Genomic DNA, 22,176 nt, shown 5'->3' on the forward strand with positions numbered 1-22,176 from the left:
GTTGATTTAAAACCCTAATGAAGAAATGCCCAAAACGGAAGTTGGAGAGTTTTTCAAGCTCTACAACATTGCTTTAGGGCTCAAGTTCAAAAACTCAAAATTTATATTTTTATACGTGAAGTTTTGAATAAAAGTTGGATTTGTATTGTGTTTGTCCTAAAGAATGAAATTTTATAAAATTCAGGATCTAAATGCAAGCATTTATGACATGTCATGATGACTTGCACTTTTACACTTTAGTCCTAAGTAAATTTGAAAGTTACTTTTGTAAATCAACATTTGCATAAAAGGACTTGTACTTTTATAAAATCACATAAATACCCTTATTTTTACCACTTTATCCAAAAATTTTACACAATTCAACACTTGCATTTCCAATGCAACTTTGGATAAATATATATTTTTTTACAAGGAATAAAATAAGAAAAACATGTTTACAAAACCACTTTTCACTTATTTTGAAATTACTCTTATCTAGGTACATTTTGCAAAAACAACCCTAAGTTTTTCTATAATTACAAAAATACCCTTTTTACTTGTACTTTTAAATTTTCAAAAACTTCACATAAACACACATAAACTTTATACAAACAAACACATATTTCACACTAACAAAATATATGTCTAGTTTACAAACACATGAACTGTCACAGCCCTCCCCCCTAAAAAGAATCTCGTCCCGAGATTCGGACGAAAGACTCTTAAGGGAAGAGAAGCAAATTACACATCAAAAGTGGAAAGAAGCAATCACACCAGAGAAGATTGAGATTGATGACGAGAGCATGACGAGATGAGTATAACGAGAGCATGAAGAGATGGTACATAGATGAGTTTAACAAGATAAGAGATTATACATAAGGACGATAAATGTCGATGACATTCATCGCAAAACTCATGGATAATAAGTAAGGATAGTACAAGGGATTAACAAAGTGATGTTTGAAATATTCTTGCTCAGAGTTTGTTACCTGAATAATTTTAGATGATGTTATTGCAAAACATGCCTATTTAGACCGATGCAATCAAGGGATAATAATAAAATGCTCTACTCCGAGTGCAATGCTCAATATAATTATGAATATGATGCACTGTTGAGATGTATGATTGTATTGATAGTGCAACATGAGGATGAGGGATCCCATGCACGATCGAGATGATGCATATAACACAATGCAATTACCATGATGCTGACCAAATGATGCATACAACATGATGCAAGGATGATGATACTTGCAATGTATGCACGTATGAAGTGCATGAAATATGATGCATATTGCTATCATAAGTTGATGATGCACACGACTCGCACCCTGCAACCGTTCTCTTGTAACTAACACCTGGGTAGTTCTATATCCTTAAGCGAAGATCAAAAGTTAGGACACTAGTAAGGTTGCATAAGAAGAGATTGCAGTGGGGTTACGTCACATAGAGACCTAGTCACCAGTGCGCTCCTAATGGCTCAATCATATGGCTGCAGCACACATGAGGCCTTAGGTTCCGACACGGCATCATGGTCATGTGATTAAACACCACCACAAAAGAGGAATAGCAACCCCGTAGTGCCAACAGCAGCAGGATAGGTCTTAAGAAACCCAAGATAACCCGAAGTTGCACTAGAGGCATACCCGTTAGTCAATCTACGGATTTCCGATGATGATGCAACACCATGCACTGACCAAAGATGGTATATGTTATGATGCATAACTTTTGCCATAAATCTTTTTATTTTACTCAAAATCATCTGAGCAAAAATTGAAGGTACAGCTCTCAGATGTTGTAACCAGATTAATCAACGATATAAGGTACAACACCAAGAGAGGATAGATAGATCACTAGATGATGGATTGAAGGGTTTGATGATAACCATCAAGGTTTAACCATCAAAGGAGGAGTTCAATGGTTCTGCCGAAACAGATTTAAAGCAAAATCAAGGATTTGATTTGGCTGTCAAGCTAAGATTGGTGATAGGGTCCAAACATAACCCAATCCACTTGAGTCACCAAAGACTGCTTTAACTCTAAGTTAGTCTAGCATATTACGTTAACTCCTACAACACAAGGTCTAGGCAGGCATTCAGATACAAACATATGTTTCAGTACATCAACATAACAAACAAGACAATCAAAGCAATCCAAGATGACATGATGCATGCACGTTTCTACACGTCCTCACAAACAAAAATAACTGCCAAGTAACCTTGGTCTTACGTGGTTAGTTACGGTGGCATAACATAAATACGTCTCTCCCTATAATAGCTAGTCGTTCTTACGTTCAAGCTTACGCAACAAGGTTAGTGTACCTGCAGAAAACCACAAGATATATGTATACCGAACCTTTCATGCCAGCATATCATGAAAGCGTCCCCAATAATTATTGTTCACTATAGAAACAGCATCTGTACAATTACCGTCGTACAGACAACGTTAACATACGTTATCGAGATAACGTATTCACGGGGGTACCGCAAAATGCGGGGGTATGAACTGCGATCGCCATACCCTGCGCCGAACCATATACTCCCAATGTAGTCAACCGAAGTTGGTACATTGGCAGCATCTCAAGTAGGCCACTGCTTGAGAAACAGCGTTCGGTTCGCATCACCGACGGGAAGGCCAAGCTCCCTCAGTTGGCTGAGGATCCTTACCTTCTTACCTCACCGTCGAAGATGTCGTTACAAAAAGTAAAGTTGGGTTGTGCATGAATTTAAGTTTTGACAGAAAAGTAATGCTGGTAGTTAGGATTATATATATATAGCCACCTCTATTTCCCTCATAAACATTACCCTAGGGCTTTACGTACTAAGCATAATCCTTAACGAATCCAACGTGACTTTTCCAAACATTTGGTGGGTCAACCTTTTATACTGAAAGCATTTTTAAGGTAAAGTGTATCTCCAGGGTAACCTTATAGCTCTGATACCAGCTGTGGCAGAACCAACCTGAATTATACCGGCTCAAGTACGCGAGTCCAATCCTGAGGGCTCCAACGTGCTTCAAACGGTATAATCCCTTGGCCTGTCGGGTAACGTCCCGATAAACCACCGATACACAGGATCAAATAAGGCTACCTCACACGAAGGTGAGTCCAGAGATACATTCACCATCACATTTTACATCACAGGGAATTACATTACAAGGGTTTCCAAAAGAGGTACGATAATTTAAATTCAGAGAAAAGATTACAAATTGTTAAAAACTATGGTTGTTAGCAGCGGAAAACATACGCGATGATTACCATACGACGTTAAGACGAATGTCATGCTAAGCCCGAGCACGACATCGCTCGATATCACCAGTGCTGGCCGGGGACGGGTCCCATTCCACGGACCAACCTTCTGGGAGAGCACAGGGCCAAGGCAAGGGAAGAGTAGGGTCTTCAAGACATCATCTGCAAAACATATAACTAGCAAGGCTGAGTATACTAATACTCAGCAAGGCTTACCCGGGATTGGGTATACTTAGCTCATAACTAGACTTATGAAAGCTTATAATGGTTCTAGGTTTAGTTTCAGCTGAAAAGCAACAAAGAGTAGATCCTTAATTTCAAGTTTTAGCTTTCAGATTCTAGTTAATTATCCATTCTAAGTAAGCACCTATATCTAAGCAAGCATGGTATAATCTTTGGTCAAACATCATCTTTGATAACCATAATATTGCTCTTGTTACTCTATGTGGAAAAGGGATCAAGCAGTCTCAATCTTCGTGAGAAGCGGACGATTCAGAATCGAATTTTTCAACCTTGCAAGGTAAACCTAACTCACACGCTTGGAACACCAAAGGGTCATTCCAAAGCAACCGTTTGCCTTTCATTCCAACTCGTGGACAGGTCCACCACAAGCGACTGTAGGAACATACGCACATCACCCGTGCAGGACATACGTCTGTAGCGCGACTACAAAACCCGTATTCCTGGTTGCCCTTGCAACACGTATTTCCCCAATCGAACCAAGTAACCAAAAGAAGCAAATACATGTGGTGGGAGGTATGTCCACTCCTCGGTCCGATTGGCTACTAGGCTTACCGCTTACCCATAACTCACGGTATGTGGCTAGTACTTTCAAACACTTAACCCGCACTTCCACACGCTGCGACCTTAACAGATTTATCAACACAGACGGGGTATCACCTCAACCATGATACCGCACAAAACTCCCGTCCGGCATCCTTATAGTGGTAACAGGAATGTAAACATTACAACTCCTATATCGCGCGAGTGACAGGAAATCACCCGACTTTTACCGGCCCTATTAGCGAAGCATCTATCCGTTAAGGACTCGGGAGCATTACATTGGATTCCTAGAATTCATGCATCTAGGGTTTCACTTCAATTCCTAGACTTAATGCAAGATATAATATGGATAGACATAGATTGCAGTGTAAATAAAATAGTGGGATATGTCCGGGGCTTGCCTTTACTGGTGGGACTGAAGTCAGAAATATCAATATCTTCCGAACTTTGGTTCGGGGCTTCAGTTAATTCCTTGGTGACGTTCATCTGGTCTTCAGGAACATCCTCCGTAGACTCCGAGGAGATCTCGTAGGTACCATTGCCGAAGTAATCGTATCTACATGCAATGCGACATTACATTCAAAGCGTGCACATAACACTACCTTACGTCACAATACAATTGCAACCTAGCATTCATATAACACACTATTCACATATTAACCGAAAGATCTGAAACTAAATTTAGATAGAGTTTTAAGAGGACATCTAATTATGATTGGCTATTTGTTGAAGATTGCAACAGAGCCGATTGGAAACAACGAGGGTTTAGCCGATGGAAAGGTGCATCAGGTTCCTAGATGATCGATGAAAGCATCGATTACCTTGGCAGAAGGATGATCCCTCAAGCAATGGTCTTAACTAAGATGTGCTTAAGTGTTATTCTAGGTAACTAAGTGTGGTTATATCGACTCGACTACGTCAGCACAATAATTGAGTGACGTACAGCCGATTGGGGTGTGGTTAAGGGTATATGATCGATAGGTATAAAACCGACCTCTCAGTCGATAAATCGACTGATAGAAGTGTGTGGATAAGGATAGAGAAACTAAGGATCGATTGGCCGTGTGTGACCGATATGGAAAAGCAATCAAAATCGGCTTGGGTCGGCCGATGGCAAGAACCCTAAGATCATGGGTGTCTCTCCGATACATCGTCTCCGTGCAGTCGATGTAGGACGGAACAAAGGACTGTATCGGCAGTAGCCGATACTAGAAAGGTAACAACCGTATCAGCTAACTGATCGACGGTAGAAGCATCGACTGATAGCTGTTACACAGGGACGTCATCAACTCAAGGAAATGGATGCTTAGCAGCTGAACTGATAGCCAACGCTGAAGCATAGCCGTAGAGATGTATAAGTTAAGCAGCAAAAACACATAAACTATTAGGGATCTTTTTACGAGAAGGATCTTAAGGAAACGGCAATCAAGACAAGGATAACATCTTGACGGTAAGGATATGAGTACTAGGGTGATAGGATTAACTAACTGTTACACTTCTCCACTTAAAACATACACCCTATAATTTATATCTCAGCTATAACACATGCATACAATATAAGGTACAAACAAAGCATTCATTCCCTAACATTTGACCTAGACTACACATCAAAGACCTCAACTCAAGATTATAACATAAAACTTGTAGATTTCGACCTAGGGTTTTCAAACAAAACTGATTTTGCATTTTTATGAACTTCCTGCGAAAATCTATGAAATGTAGAAGTTCATCGATTTGAAATACAGCAAGCTTTGGAACTTTTATAAAAGACACCCTAGAACTTCCTAAAACCTAGCAATCAAGTCCCTGGTTCGGGAAAAACAGATAACAGGAAGTTAACGGCGACATTCCGGCAAAGGAATCGCCGGCATTAAAAAGATCTAGCAAAACAGGGCAAACCTTGGGTAGCCTTGGTTATGAAGAGGAACACGCGGAACGTGAATTCCCGCGGTGAACAGGTTTGGCGATAAGAAGAGCTCGACGGTGATGAGATCCCGTGGTTGATGAAGAAGTTCGTCGGGGAGGGTTGCCATGGGTGGAAGAGGGCCGAAAGGGTAATCCCCGTGGTAACTTGTGGTCTTGCTTGGCGATCGACGAGAGAAAAGTGCTGCTGGATGTCGTGGGCTCCTGGGACAAGATGATGGAGCCGAATGGGCTCGCTATGCCAACTCCTCCACGAACCTCCAGGGTCCATCTGCTCACAGGCTAAGCCTTCCTTTGCTTCCGCATCCTTGGCCCTCAACCTGCTCGCGCGTAGCCTGTTGCCTTGCTCGCGTATACGCCAGGGCCATCTCCATATCCTCCACGAGTAACTTGCAATGCCACCTGACTTCGTCTGCTGCCTTCACTTTGACGGCTTCCGACGTTCCCCATGCATGGCTCTACTGCTCCCTGGGCGGGTCCGCCCCAAATCATCACGCTGCATCTCCTCCCGCACTGCGTGCGACTTTCCTGTATATCAATTCGATCACGGCGTCGCCACCCTGTACGTCGTCGCTCTACATAGCTCCTCTTCCTCCTTTTGTTGCTGTATCCGCGCTTACTCTGGTCTTGTCACTTCGCTCCTGCGCACGCCCGAACTGCGTGCATTCTTGGCCCGTGCTACGTCTGCTTACTCCGCCCATCTTCTGCTCGCACGCTGCCATGCCACAGCCGCAGCTCTGCTCACACGCGCGCCATTGCTTCCTCGGGCCACCTGTTCCAGCGCCGCCAATATCTGTGCCCGCTCTGCTCTGCCGCGCACACGCTCGCCCTGCACTCCAGCGCCTGGGGCCACTCACGTCCGTGCCATCCGCTCCCATACGTCACCGCGTGCACGCTCGCGCCGTTCCTGCACAGCGCCCGCGTTCACGAGTCCATACTTCAACGCCACCCGAACCGCCCCCGCGTCGGCTCGTTCCCGCGCGCCTCCGCACCTGCTCGGGCGCCAGGGCCTATCCGCGCCGTGCGCTCACGCCCAACGCTTGCACTGTCCGCGCACGCGCCCCATACATTCCTGCCCAGCTCCACGTCCGCCGCCAGCACCTCATCTGAGCCGTTCGTGCTCCGTTCACCATCGTGCTCCAGCTCGCGAGCCACCGCGCCACGCCTGCCTCCGCGTGCTGCCGGCCTCACCTGCACGCCACTTGCCTCCACCTGCGCTCCAGCTTCTGCGCCGCCACCAGCGCTCGCACGAGCCGGCCTCCACACACGCCCGCACCCGCCTGGTGCCGCGAGCCGCACACCTCGCCAGCTCGGCCTCCGCTCGAGCCCGCTTGCGCACTGCCCCTGGGTCCGCCTGCGCCGTCGCGTGCCAGGGCCCGCATCGAGCCGCCACCGCCTGGAATCGCTCGCTCGCGCTCAGGCCGAGCCTGCTCCGCACCGCGCCGGCTCCGCTTCCGCGCGCGCCACGCCAGCGCCCCGCCAGCACGCGCCGCTCCCTCCGCTCGGCCGCTGCCGCCTCGGGCCTGCACCGCCTGCTGCGCCGCGCGCTGCTCTCCGCCTGCGCGCCTGGGCCGCGCGTCCGCGCGCCGCCGGCCTGCTGCAGCCGCCCGCGCGCGCCTGGCTCCTGCGGCCGCCGCCCTGGGCCCGCCAGCCCGCCTGCTGCTTGGGCCGCCTGCCTGCGCCGCGCCCGTGAGCCGCTCGCCCAAGCCGCCGCCAGCTCCCGCGATTGGAGAAAGAGGTTAACGGGAAGAGGAACAGAGGAAGAAAGAAGAAGAGAAAAAGTGTTTTACTGCTGCTGCCGGTGGGACAGGATAGGGCAGACGCCAGGGGAGGAGATAAGGCAGAGGGAGAAGAAAGGTTGATGGAATTCCCCAAGGGCTTCTGCATAATTTCTGAAAACTGCAGGGACCTGTTTGTAAAACTTAAAATTTCCCGTTGATTTAAAACCCTAATGAAGAAATGCCCAAAACGGAAGTTGGAGAGTTTTTCAAGCTCTACAACATTGCTTTAGGGCTCAAGTTCAAAAACTCAAAATTTATATTTTTATACGTGAAGTTTTGAATAAAAGTTGGATTTGTATTGTGTTTGTCCTAAAGAATGAAATTTTATAAAATTCAGGATCTAAATGCAAGCATTTATGACATGTCATGATGACTTGCACTTTTACACTTTAGTCCTAAGTAAATTTGAAAGTTACTTTTGTAAATCAACATTTGCATAAAAGGACTTGTACTTTTATAAAATCACATAAATACCCTTATTTTTACCACTTTATCCAAAATTTTTACACAATTCAACACTTGCATTTCCAATGCAACTTTGGATAAATATATATTTTTTTACAAGGAATAAAATAAGAAAAACATGTTTACAAAACCACTTTTCACTTATTTTGAAATTACTCTTATCTAGGTACATTTTGCAAAAACAACCCTAAGTTTTTCTATAATTACAAAAATACCCTTTTTACTTGTACTTTTAAATTTTCAAAAACTTCACATAAACACACATAAACTTTATACAAACAAACACATATTTCACACTAACAAAATATATGTCTAGTTTACAAACACATGAACTGTCACATGATCACTTCGGTCGTTGCTGCAAGATAAAGAAACAGTGTCTCACCTGGGTCCGGTGCGACCAGGACCGGCAAGGAGGTAAGGTACTGCTTCATCTCTTGGAAGGCACGTTCTGCCTCTTCGGTCCATGCGAATGGGCCGGACCCCTTCATCAACTTGAAGAAGGGAAGTGCTCTCTCCGCCAGCCTCGAAATGAAGCGGCTGAGGGCTGCCAGGGACCCCGTCAGCCTCTGTACATCCTTGAGGCGTGCAGGGGGTCTCATTGCCTCGATTGCCCGGACCTTATCCGGGTTGGCTTCGATTCCCCGGTGGGAGACCAGGAAACCAAGGAGCTTTCCCGCCGATACGCCGAAGACGCACTTCTCGGGGTTAAGCTTGGTGGAGGTCGCTCGTAACTTGTCAAAAACACGAGCTAAATTTTCCAATAGGGAACACGACTCTCTAGTCTTGACAACGATGTCATCGACATACACCTCTACAATATCTCTAACCAAATCACCTAGAGTGATATTCATTGCACGAGCAAAGGTGGGTAAAGCATTGAGCAATCCATAAGGCATCACTATATAACAATAAAGACCATCCACTGTTACAAAAGCTGTATGCTTCCTATCATCTCTAGCCATTTTGATTTGATAAAAACCAGAATAGGCATCTATGAAGGACAGCAAATCACACCCGGAGGTGGAGTCTACAATCTGATCTATTCGCGGGAGTGGATAAGGGTCTTTTGAACATGCCTTATTAAGATTGGTGTAGTCGATGCACATCCGAAGCTTCCCGTTGGCCTTTGGGACCACAACTGGGTTGGCCAACCATACAGGATGGTAGACCTCCTCGATGAAGCCAGTCTGCAGCAGCTTGCGGACCTCTTCACGGATGAAATTTTGCCGCTCAATGGACTGCTTGCGTGGCTTCTGCCGGACCGGCCTGGCGTCGGGGCGGATCTTCAGATGATGCTCAATCACCTCCCTGGGGATCCCGGACATTTATGACGGTTCCCAGGCGAACACATCAACATTTGCCCGGAGGAAGGCAATGAGCGCGCTTTCCTATTTCTCTCCCAGGTTGCCACCGATGCGGGTGGTCTGGGAGGTCTCCGCTCCGACCTGGACGGTCTTCACGGGAACATCGTCTGTGTCGGACGGACAGACCCTTGGTGCCTTGGCCAGAGCCTTGGCACGTGAGGTCGAGGGGTCGGACCCCTGGGCGCCGGCTGCAGGGGCAAATCCTGTTGCCAGCGCATGGAGCTTTTCAACCGCCACAACAGCAGCGGCACGGTCACTCTGGACAGTGAGGACGCCTGCCGGAGAAGGCATCTTCAGGACCAGGTACCCGTAGTGGGCGACGGCCATGAACCGGTACAGGGCCGGTCTGCCGATGATGGCGTTGAAGGGGAGGTTAACTTCCGCAACCTCGAACTGCACGTTCTCGGTACGAAAATTATCCTCCGTCCCGAATGTAACCGGTAGGGTGATGGTCCCCACCGGGTACACGGGATCCGGGCCCACTCCTGAGAATGGGCGTGATGGAGCCAGCTTGGACTCCGGGATCTGTAGGTGTTTGAACGCTGCATAGCTGATGACGCTGAGGCCGGCGCCTCCGTCAATCAGCACATGGTGAAGGCGGACATTGGCGATAGTGGGTGCCGTGATGAGCGGCAGCACTCCAGCGCCCGCCATATTCTCTGGGCAGTCAGATGGTCCGAAGGAGATGGTGGTACCCTTCCACCGCTGGTGGGGCGCCGCCCTCGGCACCCCTGGCTTTACCGAGAAAACCTCCCGGCGAAGGGCCTTGACGTCCCGCCGAGAGACGAGCCCTGAACTGCCACCGTACATAACGTACAACTTCTTGCGGCGCTCGTCCCTGCCGGACTCGGAATCGGACTGCTGGAAAAGTCCCTTGAGGTCTTTGTTGGGGGCTTGATACCTCAACTCCCTCTCGGTCGCAGCTGCATCGGCATCGGAGGCTTTTTCCTTACCGGACCGCCGCGGAGGGGAGGTGCCTTCCATAGAGGCTTGGTCACGCCTCTTACTGAGGCGCTCCGCGAGCTTCTGGATCTCGCGGCACTCGGCGGCGCTGTGGCGAGCCCCTGGATGAACAGGGCACGACCCGGGGTCGGTGCGCTACTGTCGCGGGCGCTTGCCACGGGAGTTCTGGCCCCCGGTTGTCACAGCTGCAACGGCCGGACCCCCAATCCGTGACTTGTCAAAGCCACGGTTCTTCCTGTTCTTCTTCTTGCCGCTGCCAAGGGCAGCGACACTGGGCCCACTCGTTTGAGCAGGTCCTGCATGGGTTGCAGAGTGCCATGCACGGCCTTCTGCAGCCCGAGCGCACCCTTCCGCCAGAGCGAACAGGGTGGTGACGGCTTCCACTTGGTGGGTCGCCAGCTTCTCTAGCATCTTCTCGTCTCGGACCCCCTGTCGGAAGGCCGTGATGATAGATGCATCGAAGATACGTGGGATAGTCCCACGTACCTTGGTGAAGCGGGAGATGAAAGCCCGGAGGGTTTCCCCGGGTTGTTGCCTCACGGCGTGGAGGTGGGCCTCCACGCCATGCTGCTGGTAGGCACTGGCGAAGTTCGCCGTGAACTGTGCGCAGAGCTCACCCCAGGACTGGATGGATCCCGGGGTAAGATTCATGAGCCAGGTCCGGGCTGGCCCGGTCAAGGCTACATGAAAGTAACTTGCCATGACGGCTTCGTTACCTCCAGCCGCCGTGATGGCGGTGATATAGACCTGCAGGAACTCTGACGGGTTGGTGGACCCGTCATATTTTTCTAGCAGGTGAGGCCGAAACTTGGACGGCCAGGCGACCGCGCGGAGGTGGTCTGCGAGCGCCGCTCAGCCCACGCCCGACACCGGTGCCTGGGTGAGTCCCTGCGGCCTGGCCGCAACCGCATCGAGCTCGGGCGCAAGGTCCCGACCCTCAATGTTGAGCCGTCGGTTGCGCGCTCGCTCGATGGAGACCCTGGCGTCCTCTCCCGCATGCCTGCGGTTGAGCTCCGCCCGGAGGTCCTCGGTCCGTGCACTCCTCACGGATGGTGAGTGCACAGAACCGGATGCGCCGCCCTGGCGACGGCGCTGCCTGGATACAGACCCCCCCGCTGGGCCTGGGGAAGCATGCGCCAGGTTGAGGAGGCGATCGACGTCGTCACGCCATTATCTGTGCGCGTCTGGCGACGCCACCTCACCAGGGGGGTTGCGGAGCAACTCTCTGGCTGCCATGAGGGGCCCACTCGGTGATGGCACCGATTGGGCCACAGAGGCCCGCTCTGCTGCACGTTGTGGAGCAGCGCGCGGGGCCGCCCGAGAGGGGGGACGGCACGAAGCGTGTGGCGTCGTGGACGCCACTTCTTCTCCAACCATGAGGTCGTGATGACTGTTCTCCTGTGCCATCGCAGGAGTCGAGGAGGTCGACCGAGTGCTATCCAAACCTAAACTCCCCTACCTGGCGCGCCAAATGTCGGAGGAATTCTCCAGCCGGGTGGCGGAAAGCACCCGCCTAATCCTAGTTAAGGATGGGTTTGGAGGGGACTTAGGAGCGCTCGATCGGCATGCGGATGAACACAGGAGGGACACGAAGATTTTAGAGTGGTTCGGGCCGCCGGAGCGTAACACCCTACGTCCACTTGGGAATTGTATTGGGTGCGTGAGCCTAAATGGAAGGCAGCATAAGCTTGTGTGTGTGCAACCTCTCTTCTAACGAGTGCACTCTCCCTTTTATAGTCCAAGGGGAGTGCTTACACTGAGCGGGGCCCCGACAGGTGGGCCCGGCCAACAGGAGCTGTTCTATGAGAGGTATGGAGGTCATCTCCTCGAGCTCCTCTCCGTAGTCTTCTCGATCGAGAAGTTGATGTGCGTATCTTTAGCCAGGATATGGCCGTGTACAGCCTTGTCTTGTACAGTGTCCGGCGTCAGCGTTGCATAACAGTGAAGCCGTGCTGTCACTGTTAGGATGGGACCTCCCGTCAGGCGGTGAAGCAGCGCTGACCCGTTGCGTGTGCACTGTTACAGCGCACGCCTTGGCTTTGCCTATTACAGACCATCATCACGCGCGCAGCGCCGTGACGGGACTGTACACAGTCCGCGCACTGTGCACGGTGATACGACGCGCCGCATTCAGATCAGGCAGGCTTACCGTGGTGTCAGCCTACCTGCCCCGTGTGTCAGTGGCAGGCCGCTCTTTTTGACTTGGGCGCGCCCGGCCCAGCTACCGCATTAAATGCTGGTAGGTGGGTTGGAGACCCACAAAGGGCCTTCAGCCGCAGGCACGTGGCAGGACCAGCCCCTCTCCCTCTATAGGACGGCACGTGGTGGCACCGGTCCCCTTCCCCGGGGGGAAGGGAGGTCCGGGTCCTCCGAGGCCGGTTGTAGCAGTCTGGCCCGTGATGGTCCGGCCATCACACGTAGCGGCCCCGGACCCCCTGAGGAGTCCGGGTCCGTGGGGGCAACCCGAGAGCCCTCCTGCTCTCCTGGGTGCGCAGAGGCCCCGGACCTCTTAGAACTCCGGGTGGGTCCGGAGACCGTGGTCCCAGCTGCCAGGCCCGGGTAATGTGCCTCGTCACCCAGAAAGCGAGGGGGAGATTATGGATTATGAGACGCCAAGGGCCTGGACACCCTAGCAGGAGGTACCCCTGTCTGTATGTACCGACAATCGGTTATCTCCAGCTCGCCACAACATAGTATTAACTGAATCTTGACATGGATACTTACGGATAGCAAAAATTATACCATGGAGATTTTGGAACTGATGAGAATGATATACCATTAAACCATTGAGGATCCATCTTCGGAAGATTACAGACTTCTTTGGTGAATGGGCTTGCTGCATACATGCACCTCTTGCCCTTTGTTGCTAGAACCCAACCATACTTTGAGAAACGAAGGGTTTGCCAATTACCATGTAATGGCATGCAGTCCTTCACAATGTATTCCTTTTCAACCATGGGATCGTAAAATCTGCACATACCACCTGATGTAGCATAAATGCTCATAAGCATTGGTTGTGCTCTTGCATGTTAGATGGGCTTGTCTATCAAACTCCATTCCTTGCAGACAGCTCGTGTTCGCAAATAGTCAACAAATGACAGCTTAGGAATAAGTAGCTCTATCAACTCAACAGGGAGTCTTGACCATGGTGACGCAATCTGCTCTTTGTCTTCCATCAATACAACATTTTCATTGATCTGCACGCACAAAGCCAATTTGAATATCTAAGATCCAGACCCCCAAAAAAACACATGATTTAATTTCAGCTACATAAAATTTTCAACAAGTTATAAGAAATTCCCTACAACCATGTGTCCTTTTTTGCAGCATATTTTCTATATGTACGTGTTTAAGTGTATAGTCCCCATAGAAATGTCGTTATCACTATATAAATGATTAAGATTAGCGTAGGATAATTTGTAAGAATAAACAATTGGAAAAGGGATGCTAGGTGCATGTCATGGTATATTTGTGGTTACAAAATGGACTTGCGTGTAAGGCCTATTTGGCAAACTGACCACAACTCACAAGTTTGAACCTTTTTTTTTAACCTTCGGACTTTCATATTATTACATACTTTATTAAAATAATGCGATGAAGTTGTAACGTTGCAATTTTTCTTGGAGACTTTGCTGCAAGCCTGAAATGATGGGCTGCCCGTTTCAAAAAAAAAAGAAGAGAAATGATGGGTTGCACATCATTTTAAGTCGTTAGTCGTTACCATATAAGCACCTAAAATTTTACACATTTTACTTAGTTTGTACACAAAGCATCCATGATATGTACAAGACTTGTGGACTAACCTTGCCCGTGATGGTGCTCAAAGATTTAGTTGGTTCCTGACAGTAGTAGCTGTAGATAGGAATCCGGTGAAATAAGAGAACTGTTAATGTATATGAAGTGAAATTTGGATAGGAAATTGAGCGTAAGTTTGCGATTTCTTACCTTGGAGGAATTACCCAGAATAGATTATACCATGTACCGGCCCAATCGTCATCAGGATCAGCAGTACATGCAGGTACCAAAACGAAGCTTATACTCCAATCATCCAATCGGATGGAATACAATCTAATACCGTCGTAGGACCATAGCAGAAGATAGATACAATCAGCCAGGGTTCCTCCAACTTGAGAAGACACTGCCACACAATTTTTTGCACCAAGGAAAAATATCTTGAGGTATCCATTTGATAAACCTCAATGTCGTCCACCCCTTGTGCTTGATACTTGATAGGCATGGAAATAGACCCGCACCAGGAAGATATCTCCATTTGACTCAACCCAAAATGTAGTATACATGCCATGCTCGGTGGATGTGTCGTGGTCTGCCATACCAATCTTCTCGATGTGATAAGCACCTGAAGTAGTAGTGTTGATCACAAAGCATCGTCTCCTCCACCAGCAAGTTTCGACATACATTTTCTCATGGCTATTGTCAAGATCAATGCGATGCCTTTTCCACTCTTTATCGCCGGGGCGACAATACAAGACAAACCTTTCATCTGGTGTGCAGGAAAACATTACAGTGCAATCAGGGGGGAGTTTGTGACGACAAGGCACATCGGCCAAGTGAATCTATTGGGTCGGGTAGTGGAGGAAGGGCAACTGTTGAATCAGAAGCGATGTTGGCTAGAAAGCACTCTTGGGATCCCTCGTCAAACATCAGCAACCAACTTCCCAAGCATCTTAGGCATTGTTTTCCCTCTAAGATTGGCAGACTTGCTTCGTTGAAGTGTCCATTGAAAGGATTAATGAGTAGAGTTTCAGTTTCGTTGAAACTAATTATCCATGGGCTTGAACAAAAATCCGGGAGAGGACAATCCATGGCGTAGACTTGTTTGTTCGAATTGACTGCCGTATGTCCTTGCCAGATACCAGCAATCCTGCTGGTAAGAACAAAGTAAAAGGCGTATTTACCAGCCCACAAGCCAATGCGTGATTAGTAGTCTATCTGGTTAGTGGATTACTAAAAGGTCAACAAGTGAAAGGTCACCAGAATTGAGATGGATGGATCTTCTTTTCGTCTAGTAGGTATATGTCCGATGCGCCATATTACTAGAGAATGAAGCAACTAATCCTTGAAACAGACAAGAAGAAGTGAGAAGCATACGTCGGACTTGGGTATCAGGATCTGTACTGTGCAGGGGCGCGTGCTCAATGTACTCTTGGCCTGCGCAGCTGATGACGATGATTTCTGGAAACGAAGGAGATCGAGGTTTAGTTTTGATCGGGAAGCAATTAAAATCAATAGCAATGGAGTCCGCTTGCCCAAGGGCAAGCAAGATGGGGCCGCTCGCCTACAGATCGGCGGTGGAAGTGGAAGAACGTACCGGCGGCGGGTGAAGCCGCTAGCCGGTGATACCACAGCGGCGGCGTGGCGTCCGCGGTAGCGAGAATCTCTCTTCCAGTAGCTAAAGATCGTCTCCCCGCGCTGGCTGCGCGTGGCGGAGTACGTTCAGCTCTGAAGCGGACAAAATTAATACCCGATCCGCGAGGGCAGAAATTAAACAACCCGGGCCAATATTTTAGGCTCTGGACGAGTTCCCGGAGTTCTTCTCCGGTGGTTGGGAAGTCGGGAAACATCATGTCTCGGTCTTGCTGTGCTGGCTGGGGAGGTCGGAAACATGGCAGGGAGCACTTGAGCTCTTGTTTCTTGAAGGACACGAGGACGATGGACTGGCCGGATCAGATTTCACCGTCCCAGAAATCCTCCAGACTTGTAAAAGCTTGTCGGTGTGGGCCACAAAATCGAACTACTTGGAAAGCCCGGACTGTATTTGCAAGCAGAGTGCACATCTCAGAGCAGCCAGCTTATCGGCTGTTTTCTGTCCCTTTCAAACACACACCGGATGTGTTGATCTTGGCTAGGTTTGGTTATTACAGTGTTTATTATAAGTACTGTCACATCAGATGTATATGTTTGAGGCTAATTAGAAGTAGTAAATATAGATTAATGATAAAACAAATTCCATAACCTTTAGGCTTTTTTCGAGACAAATCTATTAAGCCTAATCAGTCTATGGTTAGCCCATATGATGCTACAGTGTCTAATTATGGATTTAGTAGGCTTAATAGATTCGTCTCGCGAATAAATTCTAAATTTATGCAGTTAGTTTTATAATTAGTTTATGTTTAGATTTTTTAATTGGTATCGAAATATTCGATGCGACAGAATTTATTATAAGCCTATAGAATCTAAACAGCCCCCTAGTTGGATCGGACTGACGGACATGCAGCTCTTGAACGTGTTCTCGGATGGCTGGAGAGTTACGCCATTACGCGAGCATTTGCGTTGGTTGGCGATGGCTACAGGCAAATCCTTTCGACCGGTACACATGCCTACCTCTCGAGGCATGGTGCACCGTGCCCAAGCATGGTATGGCTCATGCAAGGGTTTGGGCACGCGACATACACCTCACTGCACCGTCCCTCGTGCCACGGCATCGTTCGTTCCGGTATCAAAGTTGGAAGTGCGCTATTTTTGAACTTCAGGTCACAAATATTTGATGTTTTAGATTACCAAGTAGTTTCAATTGAATATACTTATCAAAAATAAAAACACGAACAATTCATGACCAGAGGGAGCTAGCCAAATTTTGGTGGACCGGTTTACATTTTACCCTAAAGCATGGGTCACATCAACTCTAGCACAGCACTGCGTCCACGACGGATGAGTCTCCACCCCGGTAATGCAGAGGGACTCACCCGCTGCCGTGTGGGCCTGAGAAACAACAAGAAGAGTAAACAAACTGGAGCGCAAAATAAATAGTACCAAGTAATAATCCCTTTGTTCATTCAAACGCAATTGCCAAGTCTAATATTCAAATCCAAAACTCAGAACTTCCCAAGGAGTCCGGTATTGGCAGTATAAAGTATATATGGGGCCACTAGCTTCTTACACAACCAGAAATTAAAGTTTCAACTGGTGAGTGAACCTGGAACCCCTACCCTGTAGAATACCACATCCAAAGATGGCGATCTTTGTTAGTCTATATCAAAATGCAATAGCTGCACTCAGGCCAACGCTTCATTTTACACCATCATTTGTTCAATCAGTGATCGCACAATCATGACTCTGGTTCGCATGGTCTCCATACTGTACCAGTAGGCTCATCCATCAGGGCGATGCCCTTGGTAGCAAGATTTCTCCTGATTCCGTCAGACACCTCAAACTGCTTGTTCTTTCTTGCAACATTCCTCTGCTCAATCAGCTCTTGCAGTTCTTCTTCAGTCAATCCTGCTCGTATCAATGCTTTCTCCTTCAGTTGCTTCAGTACCTGATGGGTAGACATTTTGCTCGTTAATTATGCACTAAAAATTAAGTAACCATAAATGGAACACATGTTAAGGGGAGATTTATTTTATTTCTAGAAACGTGCAGTGGGTATAGTACCTCTGCCAGAGAGGATGGTGGCATCAGACCAAGTATTGATAGTTTGTCTTTGAGTTCTGCTTCCAGTGCGATCAGAGCTTGAATGTGATCTGCTGGCTGTTTTTGTGATTGTTGTTGCTTCTGTTGCTGCTTCTTCTGCTGTTGCTTCTTCTTGTTTTGCTGGTCCAATTTTTGCTGCAGTTTCTGGTTGTAGAAAAGGTGCAGAAGTTAAAGGAATTGATAGTGTCTCATGAGATTTCAAAACATTAAAACCATGGAACTTTGAAGCATAAGAAACAGTAACATAGTGATGCAACCTTCAAATCAGTCAGATTGCTGTTTATGGCCTTCAGCATATTCATGAAGGCATCCAGAACATCTGTAGTTTTAAGGTCATCTGACATATCATCCAAGAAATTCTTATGGTGTTCTTCAATCATTTTTTGCTCCTCAGCCAGCACCGGGACAGAGATACCATCTTCACGATATATAGCTAACACTTCCTCGCAGTCATATAGAGTCTACACATAATTCAATTGGAGTGAATTGGAGGATAGGGATAATAATGTTCAAATCTGATAAATCACAAACTGCTAATATTTCAAGTAAGTCAAATACCTGGTAAATATAATATACACGATCAGATGCGATCTCAAGTGCTTTATCAGAGTGATTCACATCAGATCTATAATGTGTGCGCATCAAGAAAAATCTTAAAGCCATAGGATGATATAGGGCAATGATCTGAAAGAAGTCAACTGTTAGAGATCTCAAGAGAAACCCAAAAGTTCGAAATCATCCAAAGTAAACTAAAAGGAACCATGTGTTCACCACTTACATCTCTGATCGTGAAAAAGTTATTATCTGATTTAGCCATCTTCTTATCATCCTTGTTAACGAAGCCATTGTGCATCCAGCACTTGACTTCGCTCTCAGGATAAGCCGCTCGGCTTTGAGCAAGCTCGTTTTCATGATGAGGAAAAATCAAATCTTTCCCTCCACCATGAATATCAAATACATGTCCTAAATAGTGAGCACTCATTGCACTGCATTCAATATGCCATCCTGGTCTCCCACGGCCCCAAGGGCTATCCCAAAAAGGCTCACCCTCTTTAGCCGCCTAAAACAGTGATTAATGAAGAATTAGAAGAATGTGACAAAGCATTGGAGTAAGTAGAAATATCAATACTTCAAACTTACCTTCCATAGTGCAAAGTCTGCAGGGTTGCGCTTCCTCATATCAAAAGCAACCCTCGCACCTGCCTGATTTTGATCCAACTTTCTTCCAGATAAACTGAGATACTCAGGAAAACTATCTACTGAAAAGTAAACATCTCCTTCCATAGCATAGGCTTTCCCATTCTCCATTATCTGTCCATAAACAATGACAACATTGCTGAGTACAGAATCGCATGTGGTATAAGAGCTAAAAGGACCCCATTTTGTCTGATCAGTATTATATATTCATCATGCTAGAACTGGATATGATGTGCGAAAGAATGGTTTTAATTTGTATGGTGGCAAATAATGCAATCATCAGTGTTGCTTTTGTTTACAACAGCTGCACAGTACCATGAACAATATAAGCAAAATGTATTTCATCAGTTAGGTTTGCAGCAATACTGTACCTTTGTTATCAACTCTATGATATGCTCAATGTGATCTGTTACACGTGGCTCCCGAGTAGGAGGCAAGCACTGGAGCTCAGTCATATCAAGAAGAAATTCATTTATAAACTGGCTACTCAAACTTGTAACTGTTTCACCACGTTCATTTGCACGCTTGATAATCTGAACAAAGAAATAAGGAAATATGCTTATCTGATTTTTGGCCAAAAGATTTTTCAGAAAGAAAGATAACATGACATGCAGCACACTGGAAAATGGAAAATACTTTCTAACCCTGGTCTCTGCTCTATGAACTATGCCAACAAAAGGAACTGATGTTTGGGTGAGGGAATCAATGGCACTGTTGACAATTTCAGGTTAAGAGGAATGGACAAGATAACTAGTTGATCCCAGAAACAAATTAACTTACAGATGCCACTCTGTAACAAATCAGATTATTCTCTTCCATGTTGGAACCTCAAAAGGTTATCCTTCCTTTTCAACTACTAAAGTGTAACTGTAGAATGAAGTGGACAAACTATTACCTTGTCATCGATGTCTGTGAAATTACGAACATATTCAACTTCATACCCCAGAAATTTAAGGTACCTACATGGAATGTGAGACCAGATATAGAATAAATATATTATCAAAATGTCAGAAGCAACAACAGATCCCAATATTATGCTTCGAATCAGTACTAACAAAAAAGCCCTTTGGCAAATGTATTAAAGCATTTAATTTATGCAGACAATCGTAGGTATAAAATTCAAAACAGCATGGCAGTACTGCAGTACCAATATACCACCACACTAATGTTAGCTTATCTCATATAGAAGCACTTAATTTATAGAAACAGTCATAGGTTTAATTTCAAAACAGCACAGCATTACTGCAGTGTTCCAACTTACAAAGGATCACACATTTACTGTGATAAAATACAGTGAAGCCAAATGTCAAGGGTTTCATCTGTCGCAGTAACCATCACTATATCAACATGTATCCAGATGTAGATGCAGAGGTAACAACAAACTAATACAGTTCAAACATCTCCTGGCTCCACCTAACAAGTGCTGAACATCCAAGTCCAGCAAGACCAACAACCCATAAACCCACGACACTACACTAGAGCAACTACTACTAGACTATTTCCCAGTTGCAAGCTAGTCGATCAATCCCATGTGAGCTGGCGAACTGCAATCGAAGGACACCGAATTCTAGAACTAAATCCTTATTGTTCCTCACATTTTTATTTTTAGAGCACAAACAATGAGCAGAATTCCACCCCTAGTAAACGCATCGTGTTGTAACAGCAGATCCCGCCAACTGCGCATCCACGAAGAGAAAGGGACGCCAGATCCGAGGGGGCCTGGGGTCGCTACCTGTAGAGGACATCGAAGGCGACGTAGGCACGCGCGTGGCCGATGTGGCTGAAGTCGTAGGGCGTGACGCCGCAGACGTACATGGCGACCTTCCCCTCCACAAGCGGCTGGAAGGGCTCCTTCCTCTTCGTCATGGAGTTGAACAGCTCCAGCTGCGGCGGCGCCTTGGCCCCCACCGTGGTGGCGGGCAGCGGCGCCTCCTGGACCTCCTCCGCCACGGCGGTGGGCGGCGTCGCCTGGGCCTCCTCCGCCATGGTGGTGGGACGGAGGGGAGAGGGCTGCACGCGCTAGCCTCGAAGCCCCGGCGGCGGGGCAGGCGCGGAGGGGAGAAGGGGGAATCTGCGACGGCTGCCTGCTGGATTGCGATGCGGCCGAGCTCGAGGGCGTGGGGGTACGAACGAGTACTCGGGGAGTCGAGCGGCCAGTGCGAGGTCAGGTGGAGGTGGGCTCGAATGGGTCAGCAATTGGCGGCCCGTCTCACACTTAATAGTCGGGCTTCCATCCCAGATGTTATGTTAAGCGCAGAGAGAACTGTTGTCTTTCCTTTTAAACGTGTCCAAGTTTCATTTTCTCCCTTAAAAAAAATGAGAGGTTACTTGCCTCCCAAGCAGGCCTATAATTAACAATTCCAAAAGAAACTAGGATCCTTGTGTCCCAAGCTTTTGACAATTCCAACCGCTCGGATACAGGAAGATACAAAATCGAAATCAAAGGTAAAAACAGAATGCTCACAAAATTTAGTAAAGCGAGAAATTTAGTGCGATATCCAAATGGAAGGGTTAAAAAAACAGATTGCTTCTTCATTTACTGAGGCCTTCAGTTTCCAACGAGGAGTCGTCGGTACTCAGTAATAAAAGTAAACAAACTGAACAAAAACGAGCGCAAGAGGTGCTGTGATGAGCCGGCTCTATTATTCTGAGTGCCCCGAGCGAACCAGGCTTTATGGACCCTTTAGACTAAATAATTTTATTAACATGATAAAGAAGATAATAATACTTATATAATTCTTGAGAACAATGTCTATATATAATACAAACTAAAGAGTGAAAAATAAAACGAGTATGATTACCTCAAATATAGCTAAACCCCATGACTCCATTGGACGATCTTCATTGTCCTCATCTTCTGCATTTAAATTATGATCATGTTCCTGCTGCTCATGATCAGATTTCTATCCTTGAACTTCGTTGACATCAACATCCATTACTTGAACCAACAAAAAACTTATGTAAAGCACCCCTTTGCGATTCAACCAATTGATCATCATATTTTTCTCTTTTTCCTTTTCTGAGAACCTGAATAATTGTTT

General features: G+C 47.1%; 1 protein-coding gene across 1 annotated transcript; it reads right to left on the minus strand.

The window, feature by feature from the left end:
- Positions 1-17,268: 17,268 nt before the first annotated feature.
- LOC112886911 (cysteine--tRNA ligase CPS1, chloroplastic/mitochondrial-like) lies at positions 17,269-21,318 on the minus strand. The gene is made up of 9 exons (XM_025952935.1): positions 20,868-21,318; positions 20,031-20,094; positions 19,507-19,668; positions 19,079-19,249; positions 18,717-18,998; positions 18,497-18,622; positions 18,196-18,399; positions 17,900-18,082; positions 17,269-17,783 (listed from the first exon to the last, which is right to left on the minus strand). The coding sequence occupies exons 1-9, from the start codon at positions 21,119-21,121 to the stop codon at positions 17,574-17,576; spliced, it is 1,656 nt and encodes a 551-aa protein (XP_025808720.1). The 5' UTR covers positions 21,122-21,318; the 3' UTR covers positions 17,269-17,573.
- Positions 21,319-22,176: the final 858 nt, after the last annotated feature.

Source organism: Panicum hallii, chromosome 3 (genome assembly GCF_002211085.1).
Source record: "Panicum hallii strain FIL2 chromosome 3, PHallii_v3.1, whole genome shotgun sequence".
NCBI classification, from domain to species: domain Eukaryota; kingdom Viridiplantae; phylum Streptophyta; class Magnoliopsida; order Poales; family Poaceae; genus Panicum; species Panicum hallii.